Genomic DNA, 14,322 nt, shown 5'->3' on the forward strand with positions numbered 1-14,322 from the left:
CCCTATAATGTCTGTCAGGTAGCTGCACCCCCAGGATGTCTGTACCCTATGTCTACGCTCATGTGACTTCTCCACCTAGGCGTTGCAAGTGCTGTGATTTCTATACCAAGGCCGATCCAGGGATATGCCTCCATGATAGTCATCCTGGAGAGCTACAGCCCATGCTGATTGTGCTGCACGTTTGTACCTCCATGACATCTCTGCCTTGTAGCTTTAGCCTCTTTAGTTTATACCAGGGAGCTCTGTTCCCCATGCTGTGTGTTCCTGAGGGTTCTACCCCTGTGGTGTCCACACTAGTGGGGGAGGGGTGCACACCCAGAATATTTGTACCTGGGAGTGAAACCTCTGTAAATATGGTACTCTTGCACCCTATGACACCTGGACTTGGCCCCTCTGCCCCTGTCTTTTGGTGCAACACACCATTGAGCTGTAAACCCGTGGTATCTGTACCAGGGACAACAGGATGATTGTGTCAGGAGCCGTGCCCCTGTGGTGGTCTGGCCAGGAAGTTGCCTGCCTAATGGCTGCCAAGAACTTGAATTCTATTGTGGGTTCCATGGCTGCACCTCAGTGCCGTGGTGATCAAGTTCAGATAGGGGCTTAGTGATATGGGACCTCCACCCCACACTGGCCATTCGGGGCATCATGGTGGGGACTCCCCCTCTCCTGGCCTTAGCCGCCTGGGCTCTGTGATCACTAAGTGGGAACCCCAGGTACGATGGGTGCCCATTGTGCCCCTGCAGCTCTCTTGCTTTTACTTCTCAGCTCTTGTCTAAGACTTGTAGCAAGATCTTGGGACAAAGGACATCTCCCTCCCTTTGCCTTTTGCGGTCAGCCCCTGCCCCACTTCACAGTCCTGCCTGTTCTGTCTCCGCACCTTTGCTCACCTACCGCCCTCTGATCTTAGGACCTGTGACTGTCCCAGTTGAGTCTAGGGTTCAGGCTCCAGGAAGGAGCAGAGCCATCTTTGAGCCCTGCCCCTTCACATTCACCAGTCCTGTCTTTCCTTGAAAATTCTCTTACCACTGTGGGTCAGCTAGTACCTGGATCTGATCAAGACTCTCCCACCAGAGTCCCTGTGTTCATTGTCACTCACTTCCCTCCTCTATGTCCTGTTGTGTTTTCAGAACATTATCGAGGGGCTTCTCACATACCAGCCACCTGCTCAGAGTAAGGTGTGAGCAGAGGTAGTGGCCGCTGTTCGGGATCTCCTGAAGCCTCCTGGGTTGGGGGGCCATAGGAGAGAGACCCCTGGGAGCTCATGATTGGGCCTGTGAAGTGATAGCAGTGTATCTGTAGTGTATGCTGTGGCCTTGCCGAAGGCTTCACACAGGTGCCTGGCAGAGTGGGGAGGGCACACCTGGCTGAGGAGCCTTATGAGTAAAGGCTTGGAGGCATTGAGCCAGCCCCAGACACGGTCTTCCCTGTGCACAGGTGCCTGTCTCCACCTGGAAGGCAGTTCTGAGCAAGCAGCTCCCCGAAGTTTGATCCGTAATGGGCCACTGGAGCAAGGGCAGAGGAGATGTGGGTGGAATCTGAGGGTCCAGCACCCCCATCCCTGGCCACTTGGGCCTCCCTAGGGTTCCCTTTCGGAGTGGGAAGGTGCCATGGGAATTGGGTAGGACGAGGGTGGTCAGGCAGGGCAGCTACAACTTGTCAAGAGCACGTCCTGGCGAGCCTGGGCGGGTTGTGGCTTTGGCTTCAAGCCTCTGATACCTGGATCCTGTCTGCTGCTAAGGAGTCTATGCTCTGGGGCCTGTGCTCAGCATGCAGGGTCTGGCCTCCTGCCGCCTCCCTCTCTGCTGGGGAGAGAAGAGACAATGGGATGTCGCAGGGAGTAGCCTGCATGGGTCTGTACCTTCTTACTGCTCTCTGTCTCCACCTGTGTGTCTCTGTGTCTCCCCAATCCTGTTTCCCCTTTCCTGTCCCCTTATGGAGGCAAGTTGGAAACTCACAGTCTGGGACAGAACATCCCTGTACATCCTCTGGCCTCATTGGCCCCCTGCCCTCCTACTCAGGTTTAGAGAATGACCTGAAGGCCTCATGTGCTGTCTCCCTACAGTGTGACTGGTGGGTTATCCTTGAGGTCACTGAGGAAAGGGGGGATCAGTGAGGAGCCAGGGTTCTGTGGGTCTGAGTGGTCATTGCATAATCCAAGGTGGGGGTGGGGGATGTCTGTTGAAATAGACTCGGGACAGTCCCTGATGAGCAGGGTCTGGGTGGTAAGTAGGGGCCAGAAGATGGCATAGGTGGGCGGTAGGGACATTGTTGGAAACCAGCTAACTGGCTCTGCCCTTCTCTCTGTCACAGGTTGATTGTCCTGGGCTGTGGCTGGCTGTGGTGCTAGAGCCCTGGATGGCCCCAGAGCCAGCCCCAGGGAAGACGATGGTACCCCTTGTGCCTGCACTCGTGATGCTTGGTTTGGTGGCAGGTGCCCATGGTGACAGTAAGTCTGACCCCTCAAGGTGCGGGATCTCCCAGGTTAAAAGATGGCATTCCTCCTAGCAAGATTCTAGGGTGAGGGACACAACCAGCAACTATAGGAGGCAGGTTAGTTAGATACCTCCCCAGAACACCTACTGTCCTAGAAAGACACCCCTCCTCAATCACATAACCTCCTCCCCCCAAAGAGTCCTCCAGCCTCATGCTTCCTAGGAGCATCCTGTGGAAGGCCTGCATGTCCCTTAAGGCACCGCAGGGTGGGGCATGGCTAAGGGTGACCCTGTTTTATGGGATGGGAGTGAGACATGTCCAGGATTCATGTGGTCATTGGGTGACATGCTCAGGCGTGTACTGTGTCGGCCACTGCAGATCTGTGCAGAAGACACTGTGAGCCATGTCAGAGTTGAGTGGGAATGGGGGTGGCACACAAGGAATGTATGTGGACGTGTGACTGGGATGCCACATGTGTCCACAGGTCCAGGGAGAGGTCAGAAGCTGGAGCCACCACAGCTCTTCCCCTGGGCCAGACCCTTGGAATTCAGATGTGGGGACACTGAGCCCCTCCTTCCCCTTCCCAACCACCTTCAAGGCAAAAGGGCATCCTCCTTCCCCCAGCCCCTCAACCTTGGGAATCCAGGAAAGATTGCACGTGGCCAGAGGGATGCTGGGCTCCAGTGGACGTGTGTGTGTGTGTGTGTGTGTGTGTGTGTGTGTGTGTGTGTGTGCGTGCGTGTGTGTGTGTTGGGGGAAGTGGGATTGTCCCCTGCCCAAATCCAACTCTGAACTTTCCTTCCTTTCCTGCCGCCCTTCCCCCTGCCTGGCACTACGAGACTGGCCGGCCGCAGCAGCCCGCCCCGTCACCATGGTTACCACTGCTTGGTTACTGGTGGGAGGCGGAGCACAGGGCAGATTTAGCCAATCTGCACACTGACAGGGAGGGGCGAGGTCGAAGCCAAGGTCCCTGGGGAAAGGGGCTGTTCCCAGCCTGTCAGGAGCCCAGAAGTGGCCAGGGGCCAACCCTGGGGTCAGCCTGGGGGTCAGCAAGCCATAGGGCTTCCCTCACCCCCCTCTCCAAGTATCTGGGCACAGATCTCTCTCCTTGCCCCACCCAGGCCCTTTCTCCTAATGGCTTATTAATTATTCAGGACCAGATCCTAGAGAGGGGTGGGACTAGGAGGCTGGGCCCTGGTGGGGCTGGTAGGGCGCAGGGAAGGGGAGGGGATTCCTCCTCGGGGCGGGGGCTGAGGGGGTGTGGGAGCTTTGAGGTGCAGGCCAAGGAAGGGCCGGGTTTGGGGGCAGAGGGTGATCTCCAGGCCTGGCTAGGGCTGCTGGAGAGAGCTTGAGCCTGCAGGGGCAGGTTGGGGTAGAAGTCACTGGGTGTGACTCTGACATTCGCAGGGAGGCGAAAGCTTGTCAACAGTCAGGTGTGGTCAGGAGCCCTTGGACACTGAAGTAGTGTCCTTGATCCCCAACCTCACCCTGGACATTCTCGTGGCCTTCACCCAAGAGTTTGAGGGCAGAGGGAGCCCCCGCCCAGCTGGGCTTTCAGACAACACATCCTGGGAGAATAACTGCCTTCCCCTCCTGCTTCAGACCAAACATGCACTGACATGTACCCTCATCCCCCCAAACCTGTTCCTCCTTCTGTGTTCTCTCTCCTGGCGAATGGCATTACCACCCACTCCGCCACCCAAGTCAGAGCCCAGGGCCTCTTGCCTGTCTCATACCGCACATCTAATCCATCACCAACTTCTGTTGTTTCTCCCTTCTAAACATCTCTGGAATGCATCCACCTTCCTCTCCACTGCCTTCACCCAAGCCACACTCAGCTCTTTTTTGGGCTTTTGCACGCAATTGCCTCCTGATGTCTTTCCTGCCTCCATTCCCTTGTAATCCATTTTCCCTTCCAGAGTCTAAGAGTCAGGTTGCAAAATGAAAGCCTGCCTGTGTCACCGCTCAGTTTAAAATCTCTCCCTCTCCTCCCCTCTTGCCTTCAGGATCAAGCCTAGGGGTCTCGATGCTTCTCAAGCAATGCATTTTCTGGCCTCTGCCAACCTCATCCTTCACTCTGCTCCCCACCTCGCGCTCCCGCCATGCTGACTCCTGTCACTCATGTGCTCCCCAGGCCTCTGTTCCTTCTGATCCCTCTGCTTGGAACACTCTTCCTTGTCCCCTCATCTGACCAGTTCTTACACACTTGGGACCATCACTTCCTCCAGGAGTCTGGGTCATGTGCTACTTGGGAGACAGAGTGGAACAATTTTAGAACAGAGTCCCAGAACCTCCATGCTGGTCCTTAAGAACCAGAGCCCAGGGGCGCCTGGGTGGCTTAGTCGGTTAAGCGTCCGACTTTCGCTTAGGTCATGATCTCGCGGTTCGTGGGTTCGAGCCCCGCGTCGGGCTCTGTGCTGACTGCCAGCTCGGAGCCTGGAGCTTGTTTCAGTCTGTGACTCCCTCTCTCTCTGACCCTCCCCTGCTCACGCTTTCTCTCTCTCTGTCTCCTAGAAATAAATAAAACATTAAAAAAAAAAAAAAAGAACCAGAGCCCAAAGACCAGGGTCGTGAAGGTAGGAATCAGCTGGAGATACTGAAATAGGGTGAGTGGGGCTCGGCTTCCAGGCTGAGAGCCATGAGGGAGGACCCTGGACTGGGAGCTGTGACCTGGCCCCGGGAGGCAGGGTCTCTTATAGACCTGCTTCCTGCTACATTCCCTTTTGGATCTGTACCCCTCCCACCGTGACCAGGATTAGGCTGGGCTTAGGAGACTTCTAGCCAGGGGTGAGCGAGCAAACGTGGACAGAGCTACTGCAAAAGGTAGGGCAGGCGCCCCAGAGAATTGACGACCGGAGCAGTGAAGCGCGGAGCGGACAAATGTGTTTCTATAGGCCTCTTAACGAGACAAATGAATGGGAGCCCTGGCCTCTGAGGGGAGCAGAGGGAAAGGGGGTGGAGAAGCAGCTGCCAAGAGTTAGCCCGGAGGCCCCAGCGTTAATGCCGAGTCAGCTCCAGTGGAGACCCAGGCACGCAGGGCGCAGGCAGCTCCCCCAGCCCACATTTTTGTGGTTTCTCAAGGGGAAGACTTGTGGGGGGCTAGAGGTGGGCCCAAGCAGGAAGAGGTTTCTGCCTGTCTAATGTGCAAGCCAGGTGCTAGAGGGCCACCCAGGCCTGCCTCTGGAACCCGCGGTGGGGGTTACTACAATGTGTGCTGTTGGGGGACAGTGCTGGCGCAGAGGGAGTGACCTAAGCCCCTGGGAGGGGTGTTAGGAGGCTTTGGGGAAGAAGGGAGACCTGAACAGTGACTGGATATTTGCTAATGGGGGAGTGTTGCATAATGGGATAGGATGGGGGAGGGGGGATAGGGACAGCCCTGGGCTTCTCCATGGAGCTCATGAAAGAGACACAGTGAAAACCATCTCCCTTTTGTTCTCGGACAGCACAGAACAGGGGCAGGGATCAGGTTTAAGCGAGGACCTGGTTACAGCCCAGTTACTTGGAATCACAGGAGCCTGGAGCAGGATGCCCGATGCTGGGGGTGTAGGTGAGGTGGGGGGCAGGGGCCCGAGTAGCTGAGGGTGTGTCTGTCAACGTCATCCCCGCCAGCCTCACTGGGAGGCAGGGCTACCGGGTAGGTAGGTAGGACCTGGGGGCCTGCCTGGACTCTGCCCTCTGTGGCACTTCCGGCAGGTTGCTTTCTCTCTCTGGCCTGTTTTCCTATTGCACAATGAGGGTAGTCATTCCTGCCTGGAAAGGTTAACTGAGGTCACATGTTCAAGGCACCTGGCACCTAGTATGTGGTCCCTCCACCCGAGGCTATGACCTGGGGGCTCTGTGTGTGTCCCCTGGGAGCCCAGAGTTGCCTCTGAGCAGGCTCCCCTCTGGAGGACACCAAGAACAGTCATAGGAGCCAGAGTTAATGAGTCCCCAGCTCATTAGGCAGTTCAGGGCCTGGGAAATTTGCCTCTCCAGGAGCTCCCTCCCCTGCTTCACTGGCCCTCACTCCCTCACAGCCGCATGTCTGCTCTCGGCTTCCGTGTACACATGTGTGTACGTGTGTGTATGTACTCCGCAGGGAAGGCACAACATAGCAGTCCATCTCTCCCCACGGAAGAGCCTCCAAGGTGGCCCGACTTGGCTGTCCAAACGCCCTCCGCCCCAGAAGTGTGCCCACCCTCTCTCTAAGCGGCCCAGTGGTTTGCTTTATTTGGCTACCCATTCCCACTGTGCGTGGGCTCGTTGGCCTGCTTGGACGGAGAGTGTCCCAGGGCATACCTCTGGGGCCCGCTGCCCAAAGAGCTGTGTGGCCCACACCCTCTGTGCAGTGAGACAGGGGGGAAGGCCAGAGGGGTGCTGGAACCACATTCTGCTGGGGCCAGAAAGCCCCTTCTGCCACATGGTCTCCGAAGTTCCTCAGACCCTCGCTGAACACCAGGCAGCCCCTGAGTCACCACCTGTCAAGTTGCTTGATCCTGACAGAGTGCCTGGGACACAGTCAGCGTGGCTGTTTCCAGTGCTGGAGTGGGAAACCAGAGGGCCGCTGGACGCAGGACAGGCTCTCCCAGGCTTGGGGGTGGGGTGGCTGAGAGGGCAGGGCACCTACAAAGGCAAGGAGGTACCCACTGGCCTGGCCTGTCTGGGCAGGGGGAGCCAGGCCACCAGAGCCAAGCTGTGTCCCAGCACAGTGGTCAATGCTCGGTTTCGAACAAGTTGAGAAAGGTGGGCCTGGAGAGGTTAGCAGGAACAAGTGTGGGGAGGGGAGGAGAGACCGATATCAGCCCAGGGTTTGTAGCTGGGAAGAGACCTTGGTCAGATTTGTGCTCCCCAAAGGTCAGCCGGGTGAACAAGAGAGGCAAGGGCTTGGCAGGGCTTTGGGACACCAACGAGCTGGGGTAATGGGGTTTGGGTGAGGGGCCCCTGGGTGGGAGTGGGAGTAGGTTCAGGAAGTGGAGGGTGAGGCCTGAGTGAGGGGAGGGGCCTGACCTGCCCGCTACCACTTGGGGTGAGTGAGGGTGTCAGGAGGCTCTACCAGTCAGTGGGTGGGTGCGTGGGCGGGGCGCTGGCCTCTCTCCAGCCTCCCACGGCTTCTGCCTCCTCAGTGGCCCCAGGGCTTGGGCGCCATCCAACCTCCGCACAGTACTCGGGCTTTTTCCCTCCTGGCCATTCTCTCTCTCTCTCTCTCTCTCACTCTCTCACTCTCTCACTCTCTCACTCTCTCACTCTCACTGACTCTCACTCTCTCTCGTGACTGGGCCTGGCCCGCCTCCCCAGCGCCTCCCCAGCTTCTGGTTCTTTGTTTGGTGGGGAGGCCCCGCCCCCAGGCGCGCTCTCCGGCCATTCCGGTTCAGCAGGTTCCAGCCCCTGCTTTCTGCTGCAGACACGTTGAGGCAGGAGGGTTTCTACCCTGGACTCATCTCCCTGGTGGAGCAGGCCTCTCCCTGGTGTGTGAGGGGCTGCAGTCTCCATCCTCAGGCATGCCCTCCCTGGTCAAGTCACCCCCTCATTTGTTCTGCACCCCCGTGTGCCAGGAACTGGGCTGGGCAACCAGGCCGGGGCAGGAAGCAAAGCAGGGTGAGGAAGCAGCTGTGAACCAAATACTCTCCCCAAATGTAGGAAAAGTAACAACCTCAGGCAGGGAGGGTTACCAGAGAGCTTAAAGCCAGGAACTGAGCTAATGGAGCAGTGGACAAAGACAGGGAGACCAGGGAAGGTGTTCTGAGGAAATGATGTCTAAGTTGAGATCAGGAAGGTGAACAGGAGTTATTGGGTAAAGAGGATGTCTAAAATCTTATTCAAGGGTCCTGAGGCCATGGGAACGTTGCTCATCCAGGAGATGGGAAGCCAGGGCTAAGGGTGGGGGAGGCTCTGTCCACCATGAAAGGAGTTGAAATTTTGTTTTGATCGCAGTGGGAGGCTTTGCAAGGTTTTGGTCAGAGGAGACAGGCAGCTCACTCTGGCTGCTGGATAAAGACTAGAGGGGAGGCGGGACGCAGCTTGTTGGGCTAGCGGAGTCTCCAGTTGGGAAGGTGGTATCTGGACCGAGGTGGTGGCAGTGGGGAAGGAGGTCACGGAGCTGCTGTCTGCAGGTCCTCGGGTGTCGGGGAGCTGCACACCCAGTGGAGCCTGAGTGGTCAGAGTCCTGTCCGAGAGGACCCGCCTGAAAGGACCCGCAAACAGGGACAGGCTCTGCAGACGACCGCAGACTGGGAGAGTCAGGAGCCTCCTTCAGGGCGCAGTCATGAAGGAAATGTGGAGCAAACTGTAGCTTCTAGAACCTCTGCATTATTCCCGTGCCACTCTGACCCTCACCAAGTGTATGTGTTTCCCCTCCAAGGCTGCCCCTGACTCTTCAGGCCCAGCTGCCCTCACCCTATCTAAGTGTTCCGCAAGCAGGCAAGTGTGGAGGCCTGAGTGTCCCTCCTCCAGGGAGCCTTTGGTGCTACAGGAAGAGTTTAGGACTTGGAACACCGATTGAACCCTAGCTCCACCCCTGTATCACTCTGTGACTTGTTACTTAACCTGCGGAGCCTCCATTTCCCCATCTCTAAAATGAAGCTGATGCTACTACCCACATCATTTTTTGTTTTGTTTTTATAAAGTTTACTTATTTATTTTAGAGAGAGAGCATGCACATGAGCAAGCAGGGGAGCGGCAGAGAGAGAGGGAGACAGAGTCTCAAATGATGGGGCTAGAACTCACGAACCTGTGACAACATGACCTGAGCCAAAACCAAGAGTCGGACGCTTACTGACTGAGCCACCCAGGTGCCCCCACATCATTGTTTTAAGACTAAGAATTCAAGTGGGAACAGCAGCTGCCTCCCACACAGGACTCACCAGCCATCTCGCCTGTACACGCCCTCGGCAGACATCATCACGATTTGTCCACACAGACCTGTGGACCCTAGCACCATTTTGCAGATGAGAAAACAGAGGCTCAGAGATGATGAGTGACTTGCTTGAAAATTACATAAAACCTACAGAGCCCACCGGGTCCCTGGGGTGCTCAATAAAGTGTTTGCCTTCCTGCTCCCTGCAAGGTTAAGCCCCCCTACTCTCGCTGACCCTGCTGGTCCCCCGGACCCTCCCCTCCCGAGGGACTGTGCCCATGTCTGTCCACTGGGTCCAGGGTCGGCACACTCCCTGTTTGCTCCCTCCTTCCCAGCAGCACTTAAACATGGTCTTTCACGTCTTAGGAAATCAAAAAAGAAACCAAGGTGTAAGCCTCCCTGGACCCCTCATCCCCTGTAGTGTCAACTTTTCTGTGTCTTCTCATCACAGCCAGTCTCCTTTAAATGGTCACTGCACTCTTCACTTCCTCTCCGCCCCCCCACTTACTCCTCCACTTTCTTTGGTCTGGCTTCCCCCAGCACACCACTGACCCTGCTCTTCATAAGGTCCCATTATTCTGTACCAGCTGTTGGGAGTCAGACAGGCTTGAATTCAAGCCTCAGAAATGCCATTCATTGGTTGTGTGACCTTGGGCAAGTGACTTGACCTCTCTGGGCCTACAAACTGGTAATAACAACGAGGAAGGACTAAATGAGATAAAGTACCTGGTGCAGAGTGGGTGCTTAGCGAGGGATTGTCATCATGGCACACATGTGTTTCTGTGCCAGCAGTTGGGTCAGGCCTGGGCTCATCGGTGCTGAGCAGGTGGTCTGAAAGGTCACTTCTCACTGTGTTAGCCTTCCTGGAGCTGTTCATTGGCCTGATTAATAGGAAATGGATCCTCTGTCAGGATTAACGAGGCGTTGCTACATCTTAATGAAAAGCTGGTTTCTCTGGTCTCGTGCCTCCTGGGGGGTGGGATTCATAGAGACAGGTGCCCCAAGTTGGCCCTGGTGTGTGTACCAAGGTGCTGTGGGCATGGCAGTACAGTGTCTGAGCCCCCTTTTTTCTTCCCCTCCCCTGCCTCCCAGTGGACACCCTGGGGAGATGTACACGCTATCAGAAGGCAATAACCAAGTCAGTGGGGGCGGGTGGGGGGCAGATTTTCAGGAAGGTATTCACCTGGGAAGGCATCCAGAGATACTTAGAGAGGTGGAATGTCTAGGCCTTTTGGGACTGCTGGTATGTGGGGGCTGAGGGAGGAGGGATCACAGTTTCTGGCTTGAGCCTTGGGGTAGATGGAGGTACCACCCCCCATGGAGAGCAGTGGGGGAGGGACACGTCTGAGAGGTGCTGGGACTCTTCCAGGCAGCACTCAGCATGCCTTTGTCTTCCTGCTTGGAACTGATGGGGGATGGGAGACAGTAGTATAGTGGTTAAAGCATGGACTCCAGACACAGAACTCTTGGGTTCAAAGCTCTGCCACTAACCAGCTTGTCATGTTAGACAAATCCCTTAACCTCTCCATGCCTTGGTTTTCTAACCTATAAGCAAACATAATTATAGCACCCACCTCATATGCTACAGTTCTTTGAATAGCGCCTGACACATCGTAAGCACCGTACAAGGGTTAGGCATCACTGTTTATAGATCTTGCCACCCCATCCCCTGAATGACTGCCACCTATGGAGTGTTGGTGATGTCAGTAGTGACTGTGCAATGGTGACTTGGTGTCTCCATCTCTCCAGGCAAACCTGTCTTCGTTAAGGTCCCTGAGGACCAGACTGGGCTGTCGGGAGGAGTGGCCTCCTTTGTGTGCCAAGCCACAGGGGAGCCCAAGCCACGCATCACATGGATGAAGAAGGGGAAGAAAGTCAGCTCCCAGCGCTTTGAGGTAAGCCCTTGTGTAGGAAGGGGCAGGCCGAGCTCAGGGTCTGCCTGTCCTGTTCCGGGGTCTGGTCCTACATCCCCTCTCCTTGGTCTCCCTCCTCAGGGGCCTTTTGGAGGCAGGAGGATGTCTGACCCCGAGCAGGCTGTGACCCTGTGTCTGTCCTCTGGCAGGTAATTGAGTTTGATGATGGGGCAGGGTCTGTGCTGCGGATCCAGCCATTGCGGGCGCAGCGAGACGAAGCCATCTATGAGTGCACGGCCACCAACAGTCTGGGAGAGATCAACACTAGCGCCAAGCTCTCAGTGCTCGAAGGTACGTGCTGGAGAGGAATGCGGCATGGTGGGTGGGTAAGGTGACGTGTGGGAAAAGCCCACCAGCCAGCCAGTCCCTGCCATGGGCTGGTATGTGTTTGGCAGAAAGGAGAACCGACCGTCTTGGCAGCAGCAAAGGTCAGAAGTGGACGGGGTGGTCACTGGATCTGGCCTGGATTGTTTGCCTGGCGCTAAGGCCAGCTGTGTATCCTGCTGAGCTATGGCCTTGCTCAGGTGGGGTTTGGGCCTGAGGTTGGATTTGAGGTGTGGGGCTGCAGTTAGGTATCGTTTGGTTTACTTGGCTTATAGCCTGTGTGATCTGATTTGCCTGTGGAGCCCAGCAGTGGGTTTCAGAGAGGTGTGTCCCCTATGTACCAGGGCCCTAGGCTGGGGGCTAGGACCCTGAGTGTGGATTTTTGTGTCTTTTCACCTGATGGTTCCTGCATTCATTCACAAATACTCCGTAATGCTGCTGTGGGTCATCTGACCAGGGACCTGCCCTTGAGACAGTTTCCAGTAAGCCCTATGGGGGCAGCCAGGGGGGTAGGGGAGCACAGAGGGGAGCTGTGGTCTAAGTGGAGTCCTGAGGATAATTAGGAGTTGGGGTGGCGGCCGAGGCAGAAAGAACAGCATCGCCATGTGCCAAGGCCCAGAAAGAGAGGAGACGGGAGTTTTCATGGAACTCATGAGTAGTTCAGCTTGGGCTAGGGGATGGGTGGAGCTCGAGGGTGGAGCCCAAGGGCACTGAGAGAAGCCCGGGAGAAACTATCCAGCACGGACCTGGGGAGGTTAGAGAGCAGATCACACAGGACCCGGCCAAGGAGTGAACACTTTCCTGGGGATGGAGGAAGCCACGGGGTGGGGAGTGACCTGATCAGCCCCCGGCCACAATGGACTCATCCGTCTGAATATGTCTGTGTATATTTTCAAAATACAGCCTTGATTGTTGCCTTTTGTAAAAAAAAAAGTTGCAGTAGCAATACCTGGTCGCTGTTGAAAATTTGATAAATATAAAATAGCACATAGGAAGAAATAAAAATCAGCTGTTATTTTGCTTCTACCAGTCACATTTGGTGTTTTCCTTGTCCATTTTCTGTGCAGACATTATATATACAGATGACCCTTGAATAGTGCAGGGTTTGTATGCTCACCCTCCCCACCACTGCCAAGCAGTTGAAAATCTGCATATCACTTTGACTTTCCTAAAACTTAGCTACTAATAGCCTATAGCCTTGCCAATAACAGAAAGTCAATTAACACATATCTTCTATATGTATTATATACTGTATTCTTATGATAAAATAAGCTGGAGAAAAGAAAATCTTCTTAAGAAAATCATGAGAGGTGCACCTGGGTGTCTCAGTCAGTTAAGCAATCGACTCTTGGTTTCAGCTCAGGTCATGATCTTGCGGTTTGTGGGGTTGAGCTGTGCCTTGGCCTCTGTACTGGCAGTGCAGAGCCTGCTTGGGATTCTCTGTCTCCCCCTCTCTCTTCCCCTCCTCCACTCACACTGTCTGTTTCTCTCAAAATAAGTAAATAAACTTAAAAATTTTTTTAATTAAAAAAAAGAGAGGGGTGGCACCTGGCTGGTTCAGTCAGTAGAGCTTGCGACTCTTGACCTCCAGGTTGTGAGTTTAAGCCCCATGTTGGGTGTAGAGATTACTAAGAAAAATAGATAAACTTAAAAGAAAATCACGAGAGAAAATATATTTATATATAGTACTGTGCCATATCCAAAAACCTCCATGTATAAGTGCACCTGTGCAGTTTAAACCTGTATTGAGGAAGGGTGAATTGTGTAAGAAAAGTGGGATCGCGCCCTGCCCAATGATTTGTAGACTCCTTTTTTCCCCCCAACATTTTATTATTGTTTGTTTATTTTTGAGAGAGAGAGAGAGCACGCGTGCATGCGTGCACGTGCAAGTTGAGGAGGGGCAGAGAGGGAGACAGGATCTGAAGTGGGCTCTGCGCTGACAGCAAGGAACCCGACACGGGGCTTGAACCCGTGAACCATGAGATCGTGACCTGAGCTGAAGTCCGATGCTTAACTGATTGAGCCACCCAGGCGCCCCTCCAAGATTTTATTTTTTAAGTAATCTCTACACCCAGTGTGGGGCTCAAACTCACAGCCCCGAGATCAAGAGTCACATGCTCCCCCAACTGAGCCAGCCAGGCTCTCCTCATTTGAAGACTGCTTTTTAAAATAACACATCATGGGGTCCCCTGGGTGGCTCAGTCAGATAAGCATCTGACTTTGGCTCAGGTCATGAACTCACAGTTCGTGCGTTCGAGCCCTGCGTTGGGCTCTGTGCTGACAGCCAGCTCAGAGCCTGGAGCCTGCTTCAGATTCTGTGTTTCCCTCTCTCTCTGACCTTCCTCTGCTCACACTCTCTCTCTCTCTCTCTCTCTGAGAAATAAATAAAACATTTAAAAATAAATAAAGTAACACATCATAAACATTTTCCTCTCTGTGAAATATTTTGTATCATTATTTTTAATGGCCGTAGGTATCCCATGAAGTACCCTGATTTATTTAGCCATTCTTTTATTGTTGGACACGTATGTTGTTCCCATTTTTTTTATATACATAAAGAAAAGTGCTATACGCTTCCTTACAGGTCAGATGTGTTCACCTTCCTGATTATTTCCTTATGCTAGATTCATGGAAGTGGAATTGCTGGATCAAAGGACACGTGAATTTTTAAGCCTTTCAGTATTTCCAGAAGATTGTGTCAGTTTACACTCCCACCAAGCAAGGCCTAAGAGGGCCTCTTTGCTGCATATCTTCACCATTAGTGGGAATTATCATTAAAAAAAAAGTCTTTGCCAAGTTAATAGGCAAAAAAATGGCATC

At 54.4% G+C, this 14,322-nt stretch overlaps 1 protein-coding gene across 7 annotated transcripts in view; it reads left to right on the forward strand.

Moving 5' to 3' along the window:
* The window catches only part of PTPRF (protein tyrosine phosphatase receptor type F), a 97,078-nt gene that overhangs the window by 21,743 nt on the left and 61,013 nt on the right, over window positions 1–14,322 (forward strand). For all 7 annotated transcript variants that reach the window (XM_039238634.1, XM_039238636.1, XM_039238633.1 and 4 more), the window contains 3 exons: window positions 2,311–2,446; window positions 11,015–11,160; window positions 11,328–11,469. In XM_039238634.1, coding sequence (XP_039094565.1) covers window positions 2,356–2,446; window positions 11,015–11,160; window positions 11,328–11,469 — 379 coding nt within the window. In that variant the 5' untranslated portion in view covers window positions 2,311–2,355. The remainder of the gene's footprint in view (window positions 1–2,310; window positions 2,447–11,014; window positions 11,161–11,327; window positions 11,470–14,322) is intronic.

Source organism: Hyaena hyaena, unplaced genomic scaffold (genome assembly GCF_003009895.1).
Source record: "Hyaena hyaena isolate Hyena2069 unplaced genomic scaffold, ASM300989v1 scaffold_144, whole genome shotgun sequence".
Taxonomy (NCBI): Eukaryota; Metazoa; Chordata; class Mammalia; order Carnivora; family Hyaenidae; genus Hyaena; species Hyaena hyaena.